The sequence below is a fragment of the Micropterus dolomieu genome, linkage group LG06 (assembly GCF_021292245.1).
Source record: "Micropterus dolomieu isolate WLL.071019.BEF.003 ecotype Adirondacks linkage group LG06, ASM2129224v1, whole genome shotgun sequence".
In the NCBI taxonomy this organism is placed as follows: Eukaryota; Metazoa; Chordata; class Actinopteri; order Centrarchiformes; family Centrarchidae; genus Micropterus; species Micropterus dolomieu.
In genome coordinates, this window is record NC_060155.1 from 12730669 (window position 1) to 12758066 (window position 27398).

General features: G+C 40.9%; 1 protein-coding gene across 2 annotated transcripts in view; it reads right to left on the reverse strand.

The window, feature by feature from the left end:
- agap3 (ArfGAP with GTPase domain, ankyrin repeat and PH domain 3) overlaps positions 1-27398 on the reverse strand; it is a 113892-nt gene that overhangs the window by 15386 nt on the left and 71108 nt on the right. For both annotated transcript variants that reach the window (XM_046051366.1, XM_046051365.1), the window contains exons 10-15: positions 24651-24755; positions 22698-22869; positions 16248-16397; positions 9422-9577; positions 840-994; positions 283-373 (exon numbers count right to left, since the gene is read on the reverse strand). In XM_046051366.1, the coding sequence (XP_045907322.1) occupies positions 283-373; positions 840-994; positions 9422-9577; positions 16248-16397; positions 22698-22869; positions 24651-24755 (829 nt within the window). The remainder of the gene's footprint in view (positions 1-282; positions 374-839; positions 995-9421; positions 9578-16247; positions 16398-22697; positions 22870-24650; positions 24756-27398) is intronic.

Consider the following 27398-nt stretch of genomic DNA (forward strand, 5'->3'; position numbering starts at 1 on the left):
GTACTTGTGTAATTGCAGGTAAACAAATGACTGAATGTCTTAAACATAACATCACCAGCTGTTCTAACTGATGTTAAACCCCCTAAGTGGAGTCTCTCCCTTTGTAATGCTGCACTGCAACAACTGTGTTGCATTGGCTAGAGATAGTGTGGTCTATAACTGTAATTTTTAATGCAAAAAACACTCAAAATGAAATGTTTGGGAAATTAAAGTATTTGTTTCCTTCCATACAAAGCTTTTATTAATGAGAAATCAGCTGTTGTGGTGAAGAATTATACTCACTGGGGGCATCACAGTCCACACAGAAGCTGTTCCCCCTCACGTTTCGTATGGACTGGATAGCCATTGCATCACTTTGGCTGCCTAACCGAGACTGTAAGAAATAAGAGAGAATAAGAGAATAAGTCAGCAGGAACTAATTATTGCAAGAGTAAGAGAAGGAAAACACATAGCTGGACTCAAATGATAGACAACCTTCGATGAGAGGGAGGGAAGAGGTTTTTGAAAGTCTTAGGAAAAGACTGAGGCAGAGAAAATATGAATATGAAAATGAGGCCGTGTCTCCCCAGTATGCTGACACAAGCCGTGTTCTATCTCTGATGTCTGTCAGTTCTAATAAGACATCCCCCATACCGCGGTACACCTGTCTGACAACCTCCCACATGTGACAGCTTGAAGTGGGTGAGGAGGGGCGGGGGAGGGCACAATACAGGTTGGAAAGAAAAGAAAAATAGGAATGTAAATGAAGCAGCAAAACTGTGGGATGATGACGATGCTGTGATTACACGATAATCGCTATACCTGTTTGGTTCTGATATTTCTCATCTTTTATGACCTACCTTGTTCTTAATGCTCTCACAAGACTGCAGGCTGGCAAAGATCTGGCTCTCAATTGCTTGGACCCACAGTTCCCTCTCCTCATACGTAGATGCTTCGAAGTTCCACGTCTGACCCGTCAACGACACAATGATGAACTCAAAGGAATCCTCTTGCTCTGGAAAACACAAATAAACAAGAAATTTGTACTTAAGCAACACACATGTTGGTGTTGAATTCTGACTTTGCAAGTCAGTGCCACAGCTCAGAGACTAAGGCCCATCCATGTGCGAATCCACGATGGAATGGGCTTCTGTTGAACTCCGCAACACTCAAATGGTTTCTTGGCACCTCCTGTGCAGACTCAACACGCGAAAAATGAAAGGGGTCTGGAGAAAAATGAGTGAAAGTTTAGTTCTAATTATTTCAACTTCTTTTCTAAGAAATTATGTTTTGCCCGCCATTTTGGCATGGCCGACAGGTGTAAATACTACAGTGCCCAAGAGCTTTCGCCGCCTTTGCAGTGGAAAACAAGTCAATCAGAGTTGTAAGAAATAAAAAAAAGCTTCATCGTTAAAAACATTGCACCATAGTTTCTGGATAAATTCAACATTTTCCCAGAATTTAAATTAATTTAAAATGCAGTTTGTATTACCCATTTCTCAACATATTCTTTCTTTTGCTTCTATCCGCTGTTATTGATGCACGCAACAGAATTTTAAGCATAGCTGCTATGTCCAAACTCAACCGGGTTTTTTTTATACTTTGGTTGTTTTTGAGTTTTTGCCAAAGTCCTACCAATGGGATTTTTTTCTTAAATGCATTTGTCGGTTTTTGAAATAATGAAAACTAATCTTGCTTCAAACTGGCTTTGAAAATTACGAATCCGCAATGTTTTTTTCTCCCACTCTTTGTGTTTAACTAAGATTTATGAAAATGTCACCTGTCGTTTTCAAACAAGAGGTCTGACACAACATATGTTCCAACACATGCTATAATGCCTCTGCTGTTCAGAAGCAATTCATTAACTCCGTACTGTACACTGTGGCTTGTGTAACATCTCTGGTCTGTGCACATGCTTGAGCTCATAGCCAAATGATTTGTAATTACCTAATTATGTCTATGCAAATAGTCATCTCATTTGCATAAACCATGTTTGGAGGACTGGAGGCAAGTAGACACAAGGGGGATGCATTTTTATTTATTAATCATTAATAGAAGTTAGATTAAAAAGAAAAATGTGTTTAATGTACAGAATATATTTATACTTCCAATATAATTCATTCTGACATTTGATGTGTGTGATTTTTAATATTAAATTATTTCTGTATGATTTATAAAAGTATGCAATCTGGTGATGAGAAGATCATACAAAACTAATCAAATCTCACCTAATTAAATTAATTACTACACTTTATATTTCTAATCAAATCGCCCTCCTTGGTACGAGACACAGCCCTGTGCTGTTAAATGACAGATGTCTGACGGACGTCACTAATGTAGCAATCCCTGTGCTGCGGTGGAGGCCATCTCTTCAGGGGGAAAGCAATAATCCAATTAGCTCGACACCAACTTCAGTTATCTGATTTAGTTTGTGGAATCGACTACAGGTCACAGAGAATCAATAAAGGCTTGGAAGCCTCTTTATTTAGACTCCCACTGAAATAGTGTTTATGTGAGTCTGATATGTTAAAGCACTGGTTTTGATAAGAGAGATAGATATATATATAGAGATACAGAGATACATGCAGAGATACACTGACACACACACACACACACACACACACACTAATTGGAATACATACAGTAGAGATCAATTTTGTTGTGTCCAATATAACTTCAGGTACAATAACTAATGCATTTGATTATAATTTGTGGTTCCCGGACTCAAATATTGTTATACTTGTGTTTTCATCTTTTTAAAAAACCTGAACAAAGCTAATTATTCTGTTGGCTGCCCAGGCAATAAATTGGAGGCATTAAAACACTTTCATTATGGAGATTAAAAAAGCAACGGATGGCTGGTTTCTTAAACTGATGAGTATACAAGGGAAAACCTAACCTAATCTAATTCTCCATGCATAGTAATGCACATGTGAGACATACTGTATCCACTAAAGAGACAGAGGACCACGTGCAGCAGTGTGACATGGGTCCTGTCACTACATGCAGCTCCAGCACAGTGAAATTACTTTTTAATGTCGTCCACAGTGTGGCAGTTCAGTAAGCCAAAGTAATTCTGTTCCATTTAAGCATGATACTGAGGTCAAAGTGGTCCTCTCAGAGACAGTAAATCTGAGCATGAACAATGTGTCAAAGGTATCACTGCGATCTTACAGGCACCTGCCATGATGAGCTTGTAAAAGGGCCATTAGCACTTGTATTATTACTCAATGGTTGCATTTAGCACATGGCTAGCAGAGGAACGATCACCATGCCACATTAACATGAGCATTAACCTCCTGACCAAACCTATCTGTGAGCCCACAATCAACAAGTTCTTGCCAATTAGAAATAAATTAACACAGCTCTGCCAGTGGGCGGACAAGGAAGAAGACAATTTAAAGCCAATGGAGGAGCCAACTGTGAAGAATGAGCAAAATATGATTTTCCTTAATTAACATGGCATAATAAAAAGGAAATTAGAGTGTAATGGTCATAGAGCTACAAAGAGGAAGGTACAGATAAAGATACACATCTTCGTCCACCATTTACATGGATCATAAAACAGTTCAGGGACCTCTCAGTTACAGATGTTATTCATCAGATACTTGACGGCTTCTAGCAGCAACTTAATAAGTAGAATGTGACTACATTTCTCTGACAACTTTAGTTATCAGTTACTTTTCAAATAAAGATTTTATATTATAATATATATGTAATATATAATATTATAAAATACAATTCCCAGTTCCCAATTCCAGTTACTAACCTTTTTGTCCAGTAAAAAGTAAAGTGAAAATACAAATCTGGGCAGCAGAAGTTTCTTCTTCTTTCTTAACATAATAATCATCTTACAACCCTTCAAATATATCTTACAACCCTTTGGATTAGGCCCCGTCCTCTAGGTTGGGAACCCCTGGACTGCAATACCAAACTGTATATAAAGTATTAGCTCCATCGCCCCATAACTTTTGTTGTGAGTTGGCGCTATATAAATAAATCTGAATTGAACTGAATTAAAATGCGACCAGATGCATCAGTACTAACAATCACATATTTTCAAATATATAATTACTTTGATGCTTTAAATTCATTTAGCTAAGTAGGATTTTCAATGCAGGTGTGTTACTTGGAGTATTTTAACATTGTTGTATTGATACTGGCTGTCATTAAAATACATTTTTTAACTTGTTTAGGTGCTGTGTGTCATATTTTAATACCTCATAAAATGTGTTTGTTTGTCCTGAAAATCAAAGTGGAACGTGAGAGAAACGAGGGTGACCTGAAGACTGTGATAACTCCATTGCTGTGTGCGTGCAGCAGATGCACCACTGAGGACCTGTGGACCAGATTAGCACCTCAGGGTTTGGTGTTGAGCCCAGCTGTGCTGTCTATACAGCAGGCAGCAACGCAGCATCTATTCTGTCTAAGCCTCTCAAAGACCTCTGGAGACCGGTGTGACGAACCCTTAGAAAGGACTTAACAGTTCTTAGCCTTGAGGACTCCTTTTTTTTATCCATTTGTGTGAACACTTGGCTGAAATGATGAGAAGGTGCAGAGGTGCACAAGGTGAGCTATTGTTTTGGTGTGTAGGATGTGTTGTGTCGTATGCATGCATCAGGCAGTCACTTAAAGAAGTGCTTGCCGTTCCTGTGAATTAACGAGCAGTTGGGAAGAACAGGCCAAGGCGGTGCCATCTGTAAATGTCACAGGCACTGCTTGCTCATTTTACACATCATTAAAGCCAATATTCCTAACCTGTATCAGAGCAATCAGGAGCAGGCCATTACTGCGACAGGGGCCCCAGGGGAACCACGACCAAACTCAGAAAGAAGAGAACAGGGAGGGAGAGAGAGATAGAGCACACTCTTTATCTATCCGACACGCACATACACGCACGCATGCAAGCTCGTGTACACACACACACACACACACACACACACACACACACACACACACAAATACTTCTACACACTTTTACATGCACAAGCACAACACACCTTCCAACAATAAACAAACACATGAAATCAGCACCAATACCACTACCCTAATAGCTAGTGCATTTAACAACAGAGCAGAATGAAAACAGGGCCAATTATACATGTATCTGTGGGCAGTGTGTATGGAGCCCAAATGAGAATCTTGTTATTCCTTTCCCTCCATACTGTGGCGCTCAGAAAGCTAAGCCATTACAAGAGTGGAGGCTCCAGGGACAGCTTTCGGAAATGAGAGCGAGTCGGGGAGTGACAAAACAAAGTATTGAGATAAACACCCACCATTAGCACAGGCAGTTAAACCTCCATTTCCTAATCCTCAGCTGGACTCCAGAGGATATTAACCCTTAGTTTACTAAGGTACATGACAAAAGGATACTGGATTAAGTTGGACAGACAATATATAACTGAACACCATTTTTGTGTCAGCAACCAATGCAGGTTAACTTGGAGTGTGAGCACAGAAAGACCACGATTCTTTGATCCACCTAATCTGTAGATGATGAGAGTCAGGAACGAGACTCTGACAAGAATTCTTTTCTTCTGATCTAAAACCGCAGTTCTTAGGCAGTGTAAGGTCATGAAAGAAATCCGAGAGCAGACGTATGTTAATAAAAGTTAAAAAATTAAAGACAAATCTGACCATTGGTTAAATTACCAGCGTTGTCCTTCTCTCTGTCTTTGAGCCTGTTTAATTGTAATGTACAGAATATACACTATCTTAACTAAAAAGACATCACTGAAAAGTGGTTTTGATTTTGGCAAGGAAGTGTTAATAGTACTTTTAAGAATATAACATGGCCAATTCAGATTTCTACAGCCAATTCATCTTAATAATAAATTGTCAAGTTACTAGAAACGACATCATTGATCCCAGTGGACCCACATTATTTTCTGTATGATGCATCCCAGCCTCATCTAATGGTAAATTATCTTTTCCAACAGCTTCCACCTTCTGGAACCCTGATGAAGGCTCTGAGCTCAAACACTAAAGCCAAACAACTGCTCAACTTCTACTATGTCATTTTGAGCAGAATGACATGACATTAATTTAATAAACGGTAATTAAGAATGCGTAATAACCATAGCACCCTCCTTTTAGGATTCTGTGTAAGTTTAGCAGTCAACTTTCTCTAAACGCAAAAAAAGATTTCCCTATCCTCCCCTAATTACCGATGCAATCCAGTAGAAGAGTGTTTTTAACCACTAAAAATTCAATCAATTTAAAACTGTCAAATATAACTACTTGATTAAAAACCATTTTTGAATCTTTCATGAGAGAATAGGCTTAAGAACTGATTTAGGAAAAAAAATTAATTCATCAAAATAAAAGTGAATTGACCCCACTCCTTCTGTTCCAAACACAATGCAGCACATTTGAGTGCATTATAGTTCGGAGGGTGAATGTCTTGCTGTACGAGTAATTTTACTTTTAGTCAACTTTAGACTGCAGGATTGTTGCAATTATGCTCAAAATGTACAAACATGCAAGTAAAGTTTGATGCAATTTGGTTGGATTGGCTGTCTGTCTATAGAATTGCTTCAAATCTAATCTTGTGACGGAGATAAAGACATTAACACTTTCTTTACTTTAAAAACATTGAGGCAAGCACTTTTGGACACTCTTGTCTTCTCCCTGATTTCTGTGACCTAAGTACGAGTAAATATCTTCATCCATAAAACTGGAAGAATCAGGAAGGAGACTCTCATCACAATTTCCCTCCATTCCTGCACCTCTCGCTACATTGGACAAGCTAAAAAAAACGAAACAATGAACATTTGATACACTTTCTTTAAAAGAGAAATACATTAATGATGCTCCCTGACAGTCTGCATTAATCAGAGGGGGCTCCCCCTGAACACAACTCTTTATCGGCCATCGATTTTCCAGTGGGTTTATGGCGAGCGACACACCGAGAAAGCTCGTCGCCGGGCGGCTGCTGGGAAACACATTACGGGGCTGTCAGTTGTCTCGCCATGCATCCTGCATCATTCTTTAAGCACATGAGAAGTTCATTATACCACACAGCTCTGATATTATTACACTAGGATATTATGGACTGTGTCCATTGTGCAGATCCTTGGTGGAAGTGTAGCACCATTGACATAACAGAGAATTCATACATTATCCAAATATGGCTTTAAGTTGATTAGAGAGAAATCTTGCTTTCCACAGAGTTGAATTAAATGCATTTTAAAGTCAAAACAATACTCTTAACTCGACTAAAGCTTTTTTTTTATAGTTTGCAGACAAATGATTATTTCTGTACTATTAGTCTGCCATTTAGCCTTTCATAATCACAATAATGAACTTGAGGTTATAAAATATGTCTAAGACTTTCCCCTACTTCAGCAGCCATGTAGAAGAGTCTGACCAAGTACTGTAGTACCGTATTTGGAAATGAAGGTGCAGCAACAGTTTCCTACATCCTACACGTCCCATGTTGACCAAAATGATTTCTCACCTTAAGACGAGCACGCCGTTTTGATTTATGATGCTTCACAACCACTAAAATTCAATTTCAGCCTGCATTGCACGCTTCTGATTACCCCGTAAATGAGATAAACTGATAGCAATTTATTCAAGGATCCCACCTCTCCTTTCCTTTTTTCTCCTCTCTCTCTCCTGTTCTTTCAACAGGAGACACAACTCACATCCCAGACTTGGGTGAATCCAATATTTAAGCAATACGTCTGTATTCCGGAGCATTCAGCAGAACAGACAAGGTGGTGCTAATAGAAAACCTCTCAGAGAACCATGAGAGAGATAGAAAACAATGTGCGTGTTTGATGACGTGAGAAACATTCAGAATCTGCCTCCTGCAGCCTGATTACTCTTAGATTTCCTCTTCAGGACGTCCAGGAGCAATCTGACTTGGGTAAAGCACTTATTGACGACATTTGATGATGCTTGATAATGCCAGCCATCGCTCATTCAAGGCTTTAATGTGACTGTGTAACTCTGCTAGGAGAGTCCCATTAAGAGCTAAGTAATGTCAAATAAAACAGAAGTAGTGGACGTCTTGAATAGACTACACTTGAAAACTATGCAAGGAGCTTCAAACTGCTTCTGTACACGCATAGCACGTGCAAGTAACCATGCCAAAACTACAAAGTGATCAGGTCTGAGATTTAACCAGTATTCTGATGTGACCACATACTATACTAACAACAAAAACAGCACCACTTATCTCCAAGGTGTCGATGATGTTCACTCTAAACAACAATGTGGTCAACAGACCCATTCAGACTTTAAAGAGAAGCTGTCAGAGACCATGATAAAAAAGCATAATGATTATAAATGCTTAGCCCCATTTAGGAGGCGTCAATGCCATTGTTGTTGTTATCCGGCGTATCAATCTTGTTGATTGATCATCCCGCTCTGGTGACATCAGTTTTATGGCCTCTGAAATGCGTCCCAGTGTTTTCACAATGCCATCCAATTAGGGTACTCCATTCATCACTGGGCTGGAGAATCATTATTAATTGGGTGGAGAGCCGACTGCCACTCCCCTGCTGAGGAGGGCCACGGCTTCTGGAGATCAGGCCATTCAGATGACGGTAAAAGGAATGAGGGCTACGAGGGTGCACTGTGCAGGGGGCCACGTAGAGATACCAATCTACACACCTTTATGTACTTTATAGGCATGTTCAGTTAGAATACATGCTCTTTTTTCATAATGGCTGGAGAAATTTGTTGAAGTAGATCACCGAGTCATGATGTGCTTTGCTTTCAATAAGAAATAAGTGAACGCATAGAGTATAACATGACAATATTAACTCCAAATTTTGCCTGTTTAAGTCTGCCACCTCCTTCTAGCCCCTAAATCACACACTACTGTGGAGGCATATAGACCAACCAATAGGAGTCACTTGTTCACCTCCAAGGACGTGATCCCTCACTAGCTTCCCAACTGCAAAACGTGCTACAACCAATTTTGCACACTGAAGAAGTAGCTGAAACATCTAGGGTTTCACTCCTCTATGGCGAACATAGAAACTTACAAATAAATGATTTTAAATAGATTCAGGTGTGCAAACTCTCCTCTTTGTTAAAAAATTCTTTCTATCCAAATGCAGCACAAATTTTGACAGAATTTCCAGAAAATCAGCAAAAGAAAATGTAAATTAATACACGTTTCCAGGCACTACCGAGTTGGTGGCACAAATTCATCAGGTACTATTAAATCACTGCAGAAAAAGAGGGCACAATGCAATGATGTAATTAAAAGAGTGCCAGGCAAACCTCAAATGGTGGAAAAATATGTAGAATGACAAATATGGCATTTCAGGTCTTAATTTAAGGGCCTTTACAGTTTCCTCAATGATTCACACAGATCTGATGTTTTTGCGTTTATATGTGCATAAAAACAGGTGGATGGAAATGTGCTTTTTGTTTCAGAAGTTTTGGTTATTTCAAAACTGTAGTGATGAGATTTGTGTTGTACCTTCATTGCCTGCAGATAAGCCGTCTGGCTTCGTGATGCCCGTGCTCTTTTTCCGTCTGTGCTTCTTGCGGTTGGCATGTGGCGAAGGTGGTGGCTCAAGTTTTGGACTCGTGGCGCTGCCCACACTGGAATTCGCAGGATCACTCATTCCATTGGCTGAAAAAAAAAACAACAAAAAAAACACACAGACAGACACAATTGTTATTTTTTTATGTTAAATAAATAGGGGTGGTTTGGATTTTTTTGTTTATCTCTGTTTTATATTCGCTGGCCATGTAAGTTTGACCGTCACAGCTTCAGCTTGGTATCTACCGTTCCACACTGGGTTCAACTTACAGTCCTACTCATAAAAATACACCAAAGCAATTACGCTGCTACAGAAGTCATATTGTTGGGTCATATTTGTTGCTATGATGAACCATAATATACAGATAAGGAACTGCAGACGAAGATTTTTTGTGTTTAACGTGGACTAAAGCTACACAATATATCGTTTGATCATTGTCATCGCAATGTGCTCTAGCACAACAGTCACATTGCAGAACGCAAGTCAAATTAACTCAAACACCAACTTTTTTGCTGCTTGATACAAAAGGAAAATTCTTATTTTTCATGACTAGTCTACAAGAGGACTATCTGATGTGACATCATTTACTCCGATTAAAGGGTTCTTGGATACATAGAGTTTGTTGCTAGTGACTGACAAGCAGGCTCTGCATGCACAGCGAACCACCAATCACAGTATTGTTCTTAATCAGTTTATCAAACAACCAAAATAGGCCCTGCCCGCCTTAGTTGTTGACAACGACTTGAAAATGAGTGATGAATGCTCTTTTATTTTTATCATTTGTTGAAAATATGTTTAATGCATTAAAGTTCAAGAAAGGATAGTTAGCATTAAAAAAAAAGTATTCAGACTAAAAGGACTTTTTTCAGGTTATTTATTTTCTATTTCAATGCATTTTTCCCTACCAAATCACCCCAATAATTCAAGGATGCTTAATTCTTTTCAAATAGAGCAATTTAGGTAATTTGGTGAAAATTTCTATATTTTTTCATGTCGCAATATGTATCGCCACTAAGAAAAATATTGCAATGTTAGTTTTTCCAATATTGTGCAGCCCTAATGTGGACTGTTGATTAGTCTGAGAGTAATTGCATTAATTGATTTCAGATGAGGCTGCAAGTCCAGTGTGAAGAAACCGATGCAAGACACATTAATGTGTTACATGGGCAGAGTATAAAATAGTTTTGAAAAATGTGAAACTATTCCTTTAAAAATAAACTCAACTGGCAGCTTCAATTTAACTTAGTACATATTCAACTAAAATAAAAAAAAAAGGAACATACTGCTATGTATCAAATGTAGGAATCATTTTGAAATGACACTGAGCAATGAATAATGAATGATATTATCAGCAATGAAAGACTCATGCAAAGTCGAGGCAGACTAGAGTTGGAAATGGCTTTGAGTGCTCCAAAAGTAACAATGTGGCTGGGGCTTTGGGTAGAGTGAAGGACAGGTATGGGGCTATCAGTGAACAAATGGTTACCTAAGTTAGCCTGTGGCAAAGCCCTCTATATGACTGTCTGAGAGTGACAGGGGGCTAAGAGCCGGCTTTGTTTCTTGTAAGTGATTTTATAAATGTGATATTAACCTGTGATACCGTTGGGCAAAGGGATAGGAGGAATGGAATGATAGGAGGGGGTTGTCAGCTTGCCATCTTTCTGATTTCCTGACATTTGACATCACTTTCCCTTCTTTCCCCCTCCGGATGCCATTATGAATCTGGGAGCGGGGGCCAGGGGCCTGGGGGAAGCAGGGAGGGAGAGCCAGTAGATGGGCCCCATATTGCTCTCCTCTTACCACCCTGTGTGGTGCTGGCAGCCTCCTCCATTGTCCCCCATCAAAAGCTCATTGTAGTGTGGCAAACTCCATTCATTTCCCTGTGCACCGTCCCAGCCCCAGGGGTGGAGTGCAGGAGGACAAGGGGCTCAGGGATTATTGCTGTTGTTGTTGCCAGTTGCACATGCTATAATGTGCGCCACTGTGCCATTAGCCAGTGTACAACATTAGGCCTAATTCGGTCATTACCTTTAGGGAGATGGGGCTGTCTTGGAGGAGTTAAGATGGGCTCAGCAGGGGACGGAAGATGCTAACGTAGAGGGAGAGTCGAGCTCCGAGGGCCCGGGGATGCATTGTCTGAATGTGAGCAAAATATATAGGCGACAACACCTGAGACACACATTGTTATGTCTGTGCTTGACTTAGAGATTAGTCTTGATGAGAGCTGATCTATACAAAGAAGAATGTCATTACTGGAAAACATTAACAAATGTGTTTAAAATATCAGTATATTTTAGTTGTTAGAAGATAACAGACCATACTTAGCAGTATGAGAACTAATATTTTAGCATTAATTGTCAAGTGCTACTTGGAAAATAAATAAGAGTGATGATATTCCACCACATTAATAAACATAACATAACATAACATTGGTGCTTGTGCTGGACCACATACATTAAGCTCTCTGGTGTTTTGAATGGCAGCACGCAACCACACATGTAGCAGCTCCTAGTCGAGGCGTCTGTTTCAATTTCCCTGCTCTCTTACAACAGCCCCCCTGAGACGAGTCATTAGCTGGCTCAGACAGCTGGGGGCACAGGGGTCCTCCATGTGCCCCCCCTCCCTCCCCCCCCATCCTCCCTCCCCACCACACCCTCTGCTACCTCCTCCCTCTACATCCCAGCGTCTGTCCCGCCAGCACAGCTCCGTATGGCGGGTGGAAGACTTGAGCTCCAACGTGACAGCCAGCATTTGTTTAATGTCGCTTGAGGTTAAAGGGGAGGGCTGCCCCTCAGGGCCCCCAACCATGTCATAAACACCTCTAATTATCAATTTCTGCCCCTAATGTTGTGGAAAATGACCCTGGGCCTGCTCATCCTGCACCTCCTGCATCTGAAACATATACAGGGTGATACACTTCCCTTTGTTTGCACCAATCAGGCTTTAAGTAGTCTGTAACATGAAGGTATAGGGGCAGGAAATGGATAAAACTAAAGTTCACATCACTAAGCAATAATATCAAAGCACCTGAAACCTAATGCTTTTATATAATGCAGTCTTTAAGTGGTTCTCAGCTCCAAACTATGCATGACTGGTAGATTATATTTCTTAAATTGAGAATTATGAAGTTACAATTGGACTGATTCTGGGAGCAGAGTGTTCACTGTGGCATTATTAGCTAGCTGTTAGTGTGTACGAGGGCCATCAGGACCAAGCTGGGTAATGAAGCGCACTGGGGATCAGGAGTCTCTTTCCCACTCAGCCACGATCACCTGGGCAGCAGAATAGGTATCAGCCTAACCTGTGATTACAGTGTATTACACTCTCACCACGGAGATGACAGTTTAAACATGCTTCAGGATGAAGACTATGGGTGAGACAAAGAGGGGGCTGCTAACAGCTTCCTGCCTTTACCAGTGCAATACTGACAATGAATGAATGAGAAAAAATGGAGGGAGAGAGAGAGAGAGAGAGAGAGAGAGAGAGAGAGAGAGAGAGAGAGAGAGAGAGAGAGAGAGAGAGAGAGAGAGAGAGAGAGAGAGAGAGAGAGAGAGAGAGAGAGAGAGAGAGAGAGAGAGAGAGAGAGAGAGAGAGTTCATTGTTATTCAAGAGGCTCCGGGTGAGGAGCACTATGATTCCACCAGGCCCCTTGACATGGCAGCCCTGCCTGTCCTCAATCAAAGCCAACGGCTGCAATTAATGGCAAAAATTAGAAACAATCACCGCCTCCCCCTTATTATCCTCAATTAGAGCGTACTAATCAAGGCCTGATCGCGCTCTGCTGCTCTCTCCAAACTAAATGTCAAACTTCATTACGGCCTGGCGTAGAAATCAAACGCCCCACATGCTATCACCCTCGCATCAGGAGGCCAAGGTATAAAAAACAGTGCCACAGGAAAAGGCTATCTGTGCATTAACTACCTGTGTCCTCATATGCAAACTTAGAGGACAAAAAGCACTTGTATATAAATAGAACCACATAGCAGAACAGAGCTGCAGCACAAATGTCTCGGGAGGATGGAAAGAAAAACATGATGCAAACTTTTCATGGAGTTCTACAGGTGGGCAACTTGGACAAAAATACTATTGTGATAATTAGGACAGATTAATCAATATGTAGTTCACCATGAATTAATCTCTTGATTATTTTCTCAAATGTGTTTTTCCTCATAAAATGTAGGAAAATAGTAAAAAGAAATGCTAATTACGACTCCCCAGAGTCTAAAATTACATTTTCCAATCGCTTGTTTTGTCAGGTCAACAGTCTAAAACCCACAAGATACTCAATGTCCTAACATATAGGGCAAAGAAGAGCAACAAATCCACACATTTGAGAAGCTGGAACCAGTGAATGCTTGTAAAAAAAAATGACTGAAGCTTTAATCGATTGTCAAAATTCTTGCTGATCAACTTCACTATTAAATCAACTACTTGTTCCAGGTCTGCTTCCCACTATGTACAATTCTTTTGTGTTTTAATACAACAAAATTGCATGATTTAAAAAAAACAACAACAGTACATTTGTTAGTTGGGACAGATTCTAGCATAATTTCACTTGTTATATTTTTTTTGTAAAAGACAACTGTGAACCAGGATATCTCAAACTTCTTTCTAGAAAAGATAATATTGAATTAATTATTGAACCCACGGAGATCACTGGTCTACAGAAATCTCTTGCCTTCAGAAAAGTGATATTACTCACACTCTGACCATGACTTAAGTTGTAGTCGTCAGTGAGTCCATCACATTGTACCCATCACATTGTTTGAGCCTCTTGCTTTTAATTCAGGTTCAAAGATTGAGGTGTACACAAAGGAGAGCAGGATCTAAACAAGCATTAAGAATGGGTGTCTTTATGAATGCAAGCAATAGAAAAATTGGGCCAGGATCTAATCAAAAATCTGCGCTCAATATTCAAGAGACGATACTACCTCTGCTTCTGCCTTTGCTCAATAGGTTTACAAATGAGGACATTCTTTAAATAATATGGAAATGGTTACCTGGCTAAGATGCATTCATTCTCCAGTGAATCATCAATCTGCTGTTTTTGCATCTCAGAATCACATTTTATGTTAACCTGCAACCTTCACCAAGGATAATGGAGTGATTGGGCTCGGTTCAAGTCAATTCAAATGGCAAAACATGAGCACCCTTCACTGTGGAACACCCTCTATTGATTATTGAAGGCGCATTAGGATGAAAGATAAGAGGGTCACATTTCAATCAAGTTTACGTTTTCTGATGGTCCAGCCACACTTTACACTACAGATATATTCTGCTGCTATACTTATGATTCCTATCATGTGAGGAGACATAAAAACAAGATATGCAGAGAACGTTTTTGAGCTACAAAGATGTTGCTTCTAGTGTACATTATAAGTCTTAAACTGTCTGCACTGACTACGCACTGATTACAGAGACACTCCTTCCCATAGACGAGCAACATATCTATCATTTGACGCAGCGTTTCTACTATTATTTTCAGCTCATTTGCCTCATTCGAGCTCATTTGTGGTTACCTTAAGACTAGCATAAAAATAATTGAAGAAAATAGAATAATGGAGCAAATTGTGGATCTGATTTAGTTGAAGACTGGGTGCTGGTTAATGAGCTATGTTAATATTGAGGGCTTTTCAGTTTACCAAACATGAAAATGGGAAATTCTATGCATCCTTATTTTCACAGCACAACGTTCAGGAATTCCTATTTGTCCTCTGCAGACCGGCCGCCCAACGCACGTTCGCAAACATCCAGTATGAAGCTTTTTTTTCTCTCCCATACACACATTGTAATACAGACGCAAACATGCTCTGTGGAAAAAACTCACATACAAACAGCTACACACACACAAAAATAAATCAGCGAGAACACACACACTCACGCTCATTTATTTGAGGACCCCACGAATCTAAGTAATTCTGCTTTGGGCATGCTGCTGATGGGAGACAGGGGTAGGGGGTGATGGAAGTGCCTGCGTCCAGGCAGAATTGATCGTTTGGCAGCTCCAAATGAGAGACAGGCTTGTCTGCGGAACCACGAGGGCCGTGCAGTTGGACTCCAGCAGCGCTCGTAAAGTGCGCTCTTTAAACTGCCGGGGCCCCTGGGAGCCCATGGGGAGGGGGGGAGCCGCCGCCGTGCTAATGAGAACTACCAGAGTGCAAACATGCATGGAAATGACTGTTATTCTGTTGATGTGCATTTAAGTGCTTTTTTACTGCCAACCACAAAGAGAGGGAAATAACTGGTGATGAATGGTACCCCCAAAAAGCATTCATTTTCCTCTTCGAAAGAAAAGAGAGGAAAACAGACGGGGGTGGGAAGGGTGGGGGGGATAAGAGTATGATGGAAGGTAAAGACAGGATGGGGGGGGTAGACATGCATGGTGAATATATCATCTTACTTCACTCAAGTACAGTGACAAGGTGCAATGTGACACAGAGGGAGTAAGTGGAGATGCATCGATGGCAGAAAGTTAACCTTCACTGTTCTGCTCCTCTGAACAGGGAGCTTCTATCAAAGAGCGGCAGCCAAAAGGTCACAACGATCACAGCCCTGATCACCTAATTATGAAAATGAGGCTTGTTCCACCTGTCTAGGAAACTCTGGAAAATGGCATCTCCATCACGTCTAGATCAGATCCCTTCATTTTCTTTGTATTCACTTTTGCGGTAGCAACGTGTGAATTTAAATTGCACTATGCATGGCGAGGACTTTGGAAGGGATTAAGGGAATGGAGAAGGTAAGGAGTGCAGGCCTTACGTGCTCCGCTGCTAGTACTGGTGTTGATGGCTTCATTCCACTGGTCGGCGCTGGACACAGAGAAGGAGCGTTGGTGCATGCCATCTTTACTGCCACCAAACACCGACCCGCCCGTCTGGAGGGATGTACTACTGTTGGAGTGAGGAGCGCCTGGAAAATAAGTGACAGCACAAGAAAATGAATCCTGATTTCTCATGTTCTCTGCACCCGTTTGAATTCTACACTTAGCCTGGTAGGGTTGTTTTCTATAAACAAAAAAAGTCTGCAATGAAGTGATAATAGTGTAATTGAGTTAACGGTTTTTGGTCGTTTCTACAGCACTGCAATGCTGCTGCAACCTTATTTGTGCACATCCTTCTGTCAGCCAACCCCCCTCACGCAGGCGCATGCACACACACACACACACACACACAAAACCCCTCTCCCTCTGTCTCTAATTAGCCCTTAATTAACAAGATACACTCTGAACGCTAATTATCTCGCCTCATCCCTCTGACTGCCACATCGATCTCCACTGGCGTCAGCAGGCGTCCTCTCCCTAACTTCCAATCAGAAGAGCCACGGACGCCTGGCTCTCTTTACTAATTCATGGGCTAGGGTGCGCCATGTGCGGTCCTTCCCTCCTGTTCGCAAGCAGTCGCTACAACACATCCTAACTACTCTGAAAAACACATCGATACACTTCATGTCACCACCAGTCATGTGAGGGGAATCAGATGAACTGGTTAAGCTTTAAAATGCATCAAACTGAGTATAACTGTCATGTAATACAATCATTTGTTCCAAAATTATGTGATTTTATTCTGAAAATTTAGGGTACCATTACACTAATTAGAACTTATTTTGTATGAGCTACAAGAAAAAAATTGGTTGTTTTTAAATAAAATTAACCTTCTTAATAAATTAAAAAGTTAATTTTCACAGTATTTTTCTCTAAAAGCTGACACAATAACTCATTTAAAAGCTACACAACTACATTCTCAAAACAATACAATTGAATGAGGTAAATAGTCACTGATTTGACATTTCAAGGTAAAAATTTCAGTGGTTTTGTTTTTGGAAAACAAGCCATATCTCTGATTTTCTCAACAATGCTTTCTCATCTTCCAGGTATCACACATCAAGGCCTTTTATTCAATAATCACAAGAGAATATCAGTTTCTGATTGAGGTGACAATAACAGAAAATATAGTGTGTGGGTCGTGTGTAAAGTAAACTAAGCGGCACGGGTGCTTGTTAGGATAATATGTCCTACTCATTATCTAGAGTAATAAGTGTATCAAATTCACATAATCATGTCTAATTAGTATCAGTAATTATCTTGTTGGGCCCAGGAATATTAATCTTCAGGTCCCAGAGGGGAGGGAGCACAATCGCAGCAAGAATGGGAGAGAGAGCGAGGGAATCATGCTGAGGAGCACTGACTAAATTAGCATGCTGAAATCAGAGCGGAGGAGGAGGGGGAGGCAGAGCAGAGGAGTAGGGGTACTGAAAAGAAAATATCAAACTTTGTTTAGTTTTTTTTTTTTAAAGTGATGTATGAATGATACATACGATAAGCCCATGACTTATATAGAAATGCTTTTGGTTGCTTTTGTCTTAAAATGCATTTTACACCCCCACACACACACACACACACACAACAGTACCTACTTGCAAATATAAACGTTTAATCACCTCATTGTTTAGAAGTAATTCTTTATTATCTTTTATACTACAAACATCAACATTTTTTATTTCCAGTGTGTAGTTTGACTATTTGACCCCTTAAAAAAGAACCAAAAAAAAAAACAAACAAAAAAACCGATAGATAACTACAAAGCAACTTCGATTGATATTTAAAATTCAACAATCACGTCTAATTGTCAAATTGGATGCTAATGATTGATGAATTATACATGGCTGTATCCATTAGTCCCCAGAGACCACTCCTGCATAAAGGGGAGGATAATGTAATTACAGTGGAGAAATAATCAGCTTGTGGCATTAAAATAGCACTGTATTCACAGCTCCAGCCAGGCCTGACTAGTACGTTTTACAGATTTAGCAGTGGCACTACGGTGGACTGACAATGGTGAACCTCACAACTGCAAACTGAGGTCTACAGGATTTGACTGAACACTGAATGCTACCAACTTTAGTGCTCTGAATGTCAAATACAAATACATCAAGCATTATTGAATTCTTTAAAGCAATACATGTTTAGAATATTAGATTATTTGGGATTTATTATTATTATAGACCGAATAATAAAAAACTATGACACTGCAGAGCAACAGGAGTAAAAAAGTTAACTTTATAGTGCAAAAACATTAAATGCTGTTTCATAAAGGCCCTTTGCATAAAAAACATAATTTTGATGATATACATCCAACCTTATTCTGCCTGTTCTCTATTGATGATCTTTTTTTTTTGTAGTAAAAATTGAACAGCGATCAAGCCACTGGTAGAAACTAAATAAGCACATTTACTCAATTAGTGTACGGGTACAATTATAAGGTTTGAGCATTTCTACTTTTTGCCACTTTCTACTCCACTATATTTCAGAAGGTAATATTGTACATATCACTGTACTTAATTGACAGCTTTAGTTACTTTGTAAATTAATTTAATTTTACATACATGAAATACATTTGTTTTTAAAAATAATATCAAATTTATAAATTAAGCTAGCAACAGAATAAAGTCCACCTCAGCGAGCTACAACATTAAACTGCTTCTTCGTTCCTACATTTTATGCATCAGCAATAATAATAATCTGATAACGAATAATATAACACTGACAGCAGCCATTCTCTTGTATAATGAGCACTTTTACTTTTTATACTTGAAGTACATTTGATGATAATACATCTGCAATTGTACTTGAGTAAAATTTTGATGAAGGTCTTTCTATTACTTAAATAAAATAAAAAATCTGAATACTTCTTCCACCACTGCATCTAGATACTGTAATTAAAACCATCATTACCATTACCACATAAGAGGATAGTCCTGTTCAGCTAAATTCAAAGTGATACTTATCTTATTAAGCAGGTTACAACAATACATTTAATTTGAACTCCTGTGCAAATTCTCATTACTTTTCTTAAACTTAAAAGTACAAAGCACCATTATGAATTATTTCTTGCTGACTGTATCACCATGTGTATAAAGAGATAACAAAAACCACATAGGCTATCCAGGGCTGGGGTGTTAAGTAGAGGCGATGGATTAGCAGGGAGCAGCGCTGCCTTGCTTCTCATTTCTCTTTAGGCTGGGGCGTCAGTGGGTTGATGAGCCGTGACGAGGCCTGACCCCTCTGTGGAGTTGTTGCCATTATGTACAAGAAGTGGGATAATGAAGCATTCATGGTAATGTGGGCTGGGCAGCACATCATCTGCGGCTGTGTGTAATCTACCACCATCATCCTGACCAACGCCCAGACGTCCCCATCCACCCCTGATACTGCTGCTGCTGCCGCCGCCGCACACAAGTCACTCAGATGTTCATATTCATACCTATTTTTTATTCATAAAAGCTGTATGCATTTAAACAACTTCACCATTATTTTAAATCTTCCATATGGCACTACCCTACTTTCTTTACATGTTGCACTTTTAGGACAAATTTAGGCCATTCATTTAGGCCTTATAATGTATTTTTGTATTGTTAGAGGATTCTTGCAGGCATTTCCAGCTTAAAATGGCCATTATCTTACATGGTTCCTATGAATTTTATGACCTCTTGATGTAATTTCCTCTTAGATGAATCAAGGTAATATAAAAAAACAACAACAAACAACAACATTAAAGACGGACCAAAAATTTCTACACACAAAACAGATCTTGATAAACTATTACTCTATAGTGGGGATTCCTGACCAGGGGTACATACAGTTGTGATAGGGCACATGGAAAGATTGAGGACAAGCTCAGCTAATTTGGCATTTGTAATATAACGGGTGGCTTTGATGAGTCTTTGGTAATATGGCTGAGGGGGAGCATCAGACAATAAAGGACCCACTACTCTATTGTGTATGAGGCCAGATTGCACCAGTGTTGGCTAAAGAAGTGTCATGTTGGTATTGACAAGGCCTGCTGGTTAGTGAGTACTGAATTCAACAGTACTATAGATTAGAGACAAATTGTGGCACAGAGTAAGGAGGGAATGAGCTACACTTTCATGAAATCTCCACCTCTTCCACATGCATCTCTCTCCCTCACAGGATTGATTCAAAGTGACTGGGCCCATTAATACTTTGATACAATGTATCTGTCGCTGGTGACACGGCAGGATGCGTGTTAACAGGGAGGATCATATTTAAAATGGTTCCGCTCAGCACCCAGCAAAGGAATTAAACCTGGCCGTTTGGCAAACTCGTGGGCGCATGCGTTCTCTCATTTACTCTCTGTCTTCTCAGCCTCTCCTCTTCATCTTCCCATCTCCCCCATCCACTCCGCCCCTCCTTCACTCCGTTGCAATCCCTCTTCTCCCAGTGATTATAAAGGTCTTTAGATCTAAGGAATGAATGAATTACCAAAAGCAGAGACAAGGCTTGTGATTTGGACGCCGTGAATGAAAAATTACCCCTTTGTTCCCTTCATCAATTGCACGTCTAATGAAATCAAAATCCCGATCACATAATCAGAAGAGGGTCCTCCACCCAGAGAGAGACCCGATGTGATTTGTAACCTTTCTTTTCCTAAGTGGAGATTAAGGCAAATCTCCCACACATTGTTCCCTGATGCACAAATGGATGGCAACTGAAAATCCTAGGAATGTGTCATTGAGGTGTCCAAGAACAACAAGAGGAGGCATTGTTGGGTTAGAGAAAAAAAAAATGAACTTGGAGATAAAACAAACCAGTTGGTGCCGTTTTCCCACAACCTGGTCTGGCCTGTTTTTCAAGGCCTTTTGTCTGCCCCAGTGACTCTCCTCAACCCAACGCTCAAGGTTAACAAGTTTGCGGGATGGAACAACCTCGATCCAACGTCCTCTGCTCTGTAAACTCCTACATCTTTCTGCTTTTGACTGATTAACCCATTCAGCAGTGGCAGCGCCTTGGCCAGGTTTAACAGTAACCTGCCTGGCCAGTGCTAATGGTCCCTGCTGACCCATCTTTGGCACCTTACCCACTCTCAGCCAGTTAGCTTTAGCCTGAGTGATGGAAACGCTGTGCCCATTTCACAGCCAATGAAGGACCCCTCCTCCCTCTGGGGATCACTTTGCTAATTAGTATTAATTACTCTTAATCCTAACCCCTACATCCAATCACCGGCTTCCCCTCTATAAGCCTGCCAGACTCTTTGCAGCCTCCTGGGAGAAGAGCTCTATTTTTAAACTTGAAAGGTGGAGAAACCCTGGCACGATGCTCAGGGCCAAACAGTTTTTTGTTGCTGTGACCCCCACTACCATAGAGGATGAAAAATAACTGGGTCAGTGTCATAGTGGCATAATAGTAAAAGATAAATAAACCCAAATTTTTTTATATTTCCTTAAACATGGGCATGATGTTTAAACATTATTTTTTAATTCCCTGTTTAGTAATTTAGAGAATGAATAGATTTTTCATAGACACTCATTAAATAATCATTGTGTATACTATGAGGCAGCTAATTTGCATGAATGAACTATACAGACACTAGATAATTAACCTGTTGGGACCCATTTTTATAATTTATTAAAAACTGAGGACATAGAGAATGTGGACAGTAATAATCATTGAGTAACAATTAAATATTATAACTGTGATTTGTTAATCCTTTTGAGTAGTACATAAATTATAAGACGATACTCCATCCTTTCAAATTTAAAAGTGAATTGTAGTATTATGTGGTATTTATTTGAATACTACACCTGCAAGTGAAAAAGACTTGAAAATAGCTTTCTGTCTTAAAAGAACTGGATGTGCTGTGTGGATGTGTGGCAACTTCAAGATGAACATATATTCAAAAAAAGTGTTCACAATCCAGGAATATTTATTAACACTGACAAGAGCGGCAAGTTTTACTCAGCCCTTAACGGGCTCATGAAAAGGTATTTTGTATACCGTTTCTCATGACACACTGATTACAGTAAACTGCATGAAGTCAAGCCTGTCTTACACGCATGTCTCTCTCTCTCACTCTCTAATAAACACATCAACTGTTGTCCATTGTATGTTATAATGAGCCTAATTAAGCAAAACACATTGCTCTTACTAGTGTTAAAAGATCCTTGATCATATATTTCACAAGGGTGTGGTCACTTCTGCAAACACCTCTGGTTTATGTTTTCTGACCACACTCGAAAGACTTAACTTGACTTGTGCTGTACCAATCATATTCCAGTAGAATCACTCAATAAGTTGTGATTGCAGAGGTTTCTGAACCCATAAAATGCATATCTGTATCTTAAACATGAAAATTGCAAAAGAAGCACAGTGACTTTTATTACCTTTAGCCTTATAATGAGGACATGAAATCGTACCTGTGTTTCCTATGCCAAGCTGCAAAGTGCTGCGGTCCTTGTTCAGCCCGTTGGTTTTGGGACTAGCAGTGGGGGCCACGGTGGCCACTGCTCTGGGGGGTCGCTTCCCAGGAATCTTGACTGTTGTCCTCAGCAGGTCTATCTCTTTCCCATGCACATTCTGCATGTAGTCCTATATAAAGTGGAAAAAAAGAGCATGACAATAGTTGTGGATAGTCTGCACTCTGCTCAAGTAAAGAGTCCAAATATTACCCTCAATTTAGGGAACTGATTATACACAGCAGACCAACAAGAATCCAGGAATTATGGAAGAAAAACAAATTAAAAGACTATTCAATTTCCATCCCCATTAGTCACAACCCATCTCAGACCTTCCACTAAGGTGTGTGATAGTGGAAAAATGATTGTAAAGCCATTATACATCACCTGTGCCCACGCCACCTCTCCAAATAGCGAGATGTTAAGGCTTAATGAATGCAAACAGTCTCATTCACTTTCAATTTGGGCATTTGATTTGGTTTAAAGCGACTACTGCCCAAATGTGGGAAGCCAAGGTGAAAATCATTGGGCTCAGCAGAAAAAGCCAGAAAGAGGCGAGCTCGGCCTTTGCCGTCCCCCCACCGACTCCTCTGCTTTATTACCGTGTCATAAAGCACTCATTTCTTTCCCAAGCCTCCTCGCTAATTACCCAGTGAGCGCTCTCATTTCATTTTATTGCTGGAATTAACAGCCAGATCGAAGCGTGCAAAGCTATTAAGATGTGTGATTAAGCCACATTCAATTAGTTTCTACAAACAATTTAATTGATGTAGCAGATAGAATTAACAGAAGGTGATTGTGTGGATGGCTTGGCTGACTGCGAAATTAAAGGTTCCCCTCTTCCACACTATGTCTGCCTCCCTCCCTCTTTCTTCCTCCCTCTCTCCTTTCCTCAATCTCTCTTCCCCGTTCCCTTTCTTACTCCTTCTCTGCTCCACTGCTCAAAATGAGCTCGAGCTGTTTCCGCGCTAATGTAACTGTCTCCCTTATTTCACCTCCCTCCGTAAGTCAACAGATTCATAGATTCATAGATTGCCCTGATGACCTGTAATAGCTGTAATGATCAAGAGATAGCCTGCTCAGTCAATTACATACATCACTGTAGCACAGCACTGCTCTACTAATAACCACTTGTAAATTAAACCACTAACACACTGTCAGTGCAGCAAGGCCACGCACAAGGTTCACGTCCAACTGTTGGGCTTGTGTTCAGAGTTTGAGCTGTCTCCTTACACGAAAGATGTTGCTAATATCATTCATGTCACCTCGACAAATCGCCTAAACATCTCAAACACAGGAACAATCAGAGAGTGATGGGAGGAGCTGAAGGTATTTATTTATTTATTTATTTATTTTTTCGGGGAATGACGGGCATTTCTGAGTGTGGCACCGGGCCCCTGAGATGTCTGCTGCCAGCCAGCCGAGTGTTTAAGAGGTATTAGCGGCCCAGCAGGATTCTGACAAAGATGGATGTGGGAGGCTGGTCAGGCTCTGCTGCCATGCAGTGAGAACCATTATAAATACAAGCCAGCGTGGAGTCTGGGCACAGCGGGCACGCAGCAGCACGGCCATGTCTCCATTACCCAGCACCGGGGATGGGCACCACGGGGGGGGGCAGAGATGACCACTGGGACACCCGGTTTCTTTATACTAAGCTTGAAGTCACAGGGTTAGCTACTATAGCTATTATATACAGCGATATGTCTCTGTAGAAATCATGAGCCTATATGGCTGTATGGCTGTTCACTACAGCAGTGGTAAATGTTATCGCATCAAGAGAATCACGCTCAGTGGTAGAAAAAGTCCTACATTAAAACCTCCAGCAGCACTCTTGAGTACAAACAGTAGTGTAACAAACACATAAAGCCGATTGGAAAAGAATTGGGAAGGGAAGGGGGGGGGGTTGAAACTCACATGTAAACTGGGGTGGTAAGTAAGGACGCCATTATCACACAGTGTGACATATTTCTTTTTCCACTCCTTGTTGAGGGATTTGCCACTTCGCTTCAGAAGGATTCCCTGTAAGAGACAAGGCATCAGGTGAGCATATCCTCTTCTCAAAGCAGCAGATGATATGAGCCATTGTGGATGTTAAATACTATAAAATAGCATTACTATTGTTGTTGTTAATACAGAGTTGTTATGGCAGCTACATTGATTATTTCCTTTGTGGCAAGTCAGAAAGCAAACAATTTTAAATGACAATTATTACACAGTATGAGAAGTGATTACATACAAAACTATTAAAACCCAACAGTAATGTGTAAGTAAATCCCGTTAAACTTTCTTTCTTTACTATAATTTGTTGGCTGACAGGTTTAATGATATATTAGTTTTTCTGTTGTGACCATTTGAACCTCCACAGTTGGCCAAGTTCCTCTGGCACAGAAACCATTCAGAGAGAGAGACAATCCAATTTGCGAGACCTCCTCCCTGCATTCATACACATAACATGCTGAACTCTGGAAGACCTCTCAATCCTGGGATTAGGGAGTGTGATCTCTCTCTTCAAAGCACATTCGTCTCTTATTCTATTCTACTTTATCTTCTGGGGCCTTTAAGGGGCCTTAGATGGTTTCCTTATCTGCTGAGTAAATCCACTGGTAAACAATGCAGTTCCTCTGCTGGAGGTGACCAAAGGCTGCTGAGTGCAAGGGCCAGAAGGCTCTGTGGGGTTAAATAGTGAGGAGGGGCCTGCTTAATTAGGGGATTAAGCAGGGAAATGTTTGTGCTTTTACAGCCAGGGCCTGTGTGCCTGTGTGTGTGTGTGTGTGTGTGTGTGTGTGTGTGTGTGTGTGTGTGTGTGTGTGTGTGTGTGTGTGTGTGTGTGTGTGCGCGTGCGCGCGTCTGTCAGGGCCTGTGTGTGCGCGCGCCTGTCAGGGCCTGTGTGTGCGCGCGCCTGTCAGGGCCTGTGTGTGTGTGTGTGTGTGTGTGCGCGCGTCTCTCAGGGCCTGTGTGTGTGTGTGTGTGCGCGCGTCTGTCAGGGCCTGTGTGTGCGCACGTCTGTCAGGGCCTGTGTGTGCGCGCGCCTGTCAGGGCCTGTGTGTGTGTGTGTGTGTGTGTGTGCGCGCGTCTCTCAGGGCCTGTGTGTGTGTGTGTGCACGCGCCTGTCAGGGCCTGTGTGTGTGTGTGTGCACGCGCCTGTCAGGGCCTGTGTGTGTGTGTGTGTGTGTGCACGCGCCTGTCAGGGCCTGTGTGTGTGTGTGTGTGTGTGTGTGTGTGTGTGTGTGTGTGTGTGTGTGTGTGTGTGTGTGTGTGTGTGTGTGTGTGTGTGTGTGTGTGTGTTCGTTCTGAGAGGGGGGTGTTTAAAGGGGTAGTATTTTGCTAGCCAGGCCCATCCTGCGGGCTTTAATCCTGATTAACACATCAGGAAGAGCTGACCCTCTGTGACCTGGGCACCAGGCTGTTTGCCGACAATCATCTTAATCCAAACCCTTTATCTGGGTGCTGCATGCTGGGAATCAAGAGTTTGGGCTTTTTCATATATACCTGCCTGTATATATAGCTTCTCACTGGAACAGAACTTGAAATAGGCTTATACAACGACAAAACTACTTAACTTAATCTATTAAAATAATTAAGTTACAGAGTAAAAAGTAATCTTTAGAGGCCACTCAAAACAGAGCAACATCACCATTGTCTTTGTTTTGCTGAAGAAATTTTACTGAACCATTAGTAGTACAACTTCTTGGAGGTAAAGGGAAGCAAAAGATGCAAAAAAGGTTGCATATATTCTTTAAATATTGTTTAATAGAAAGACCTTGATCAAAAGTAAAAGTCATGTAATTAAATAAAATATAAATGTTACTTTTCATGTATGAAAGCCTTGGTTAACTATTGATACTTCGGATAATTTTTCAGGAAGAAACATTGTGTCCTTTGATCGATACGTTGCTGTCTGGCCAGACTCTCCTCAATTTCGTCAATAAAAGAACTGTAAACACTTTTTAAATGGCTCTCTAATCATACAAAGTAAATGATCCAGTCACAGGGCCTCCGGCGACTTTATAATGCATGTTTTACAAGCAAATATGTTGCTCATCTCGTGGCCGTACTGAAGCATAAATAAATCTATACATGCAATCAGTGCGGCGCTTCATATATTTATCTGAACTGTGAAGCAGATCAATAAAGCTACTGAGACAATAATGTGAAAATCTTTAGATGTGCAGACTAATTTTTCTGTTGTTTCATTTGAACAGTTGCCCATTACGGCTGCGATATATCTTTCATAAAGAATGTCACTTTCAGTAATTGGAAGCCTGACAAATGATGTGAGATAATTTGTCATAATTGTTCAGTCGTTTGCCCCACTGGACTGAGCAGTGTGCTCTTCATGTGATCGTTTGACATCAAATGGCAACATGTGTGGAGCCCTGTGCTTCCCAAAAACACACACACACACACACACACACACACACACACACACACACACAAAGAGATGAGTGTGTTCAGCCTGCGTGACATAAGGAAACAGGCCGATCGTCAGACGTGCTCTCTGTGTCCACACAATTGTCATATCTACACAGAGGAGATAGCGTCTTTCCCTTCTTTTGTCAGACAACCAGGAGAAAAGCTGCATCCTGCCACTGTGGCTGACTGATAGGCTGGCCCTTTGTGACAGGCAGTGGAGAAGGGGGGGGGGGGGGGGGGGGGGGGGGG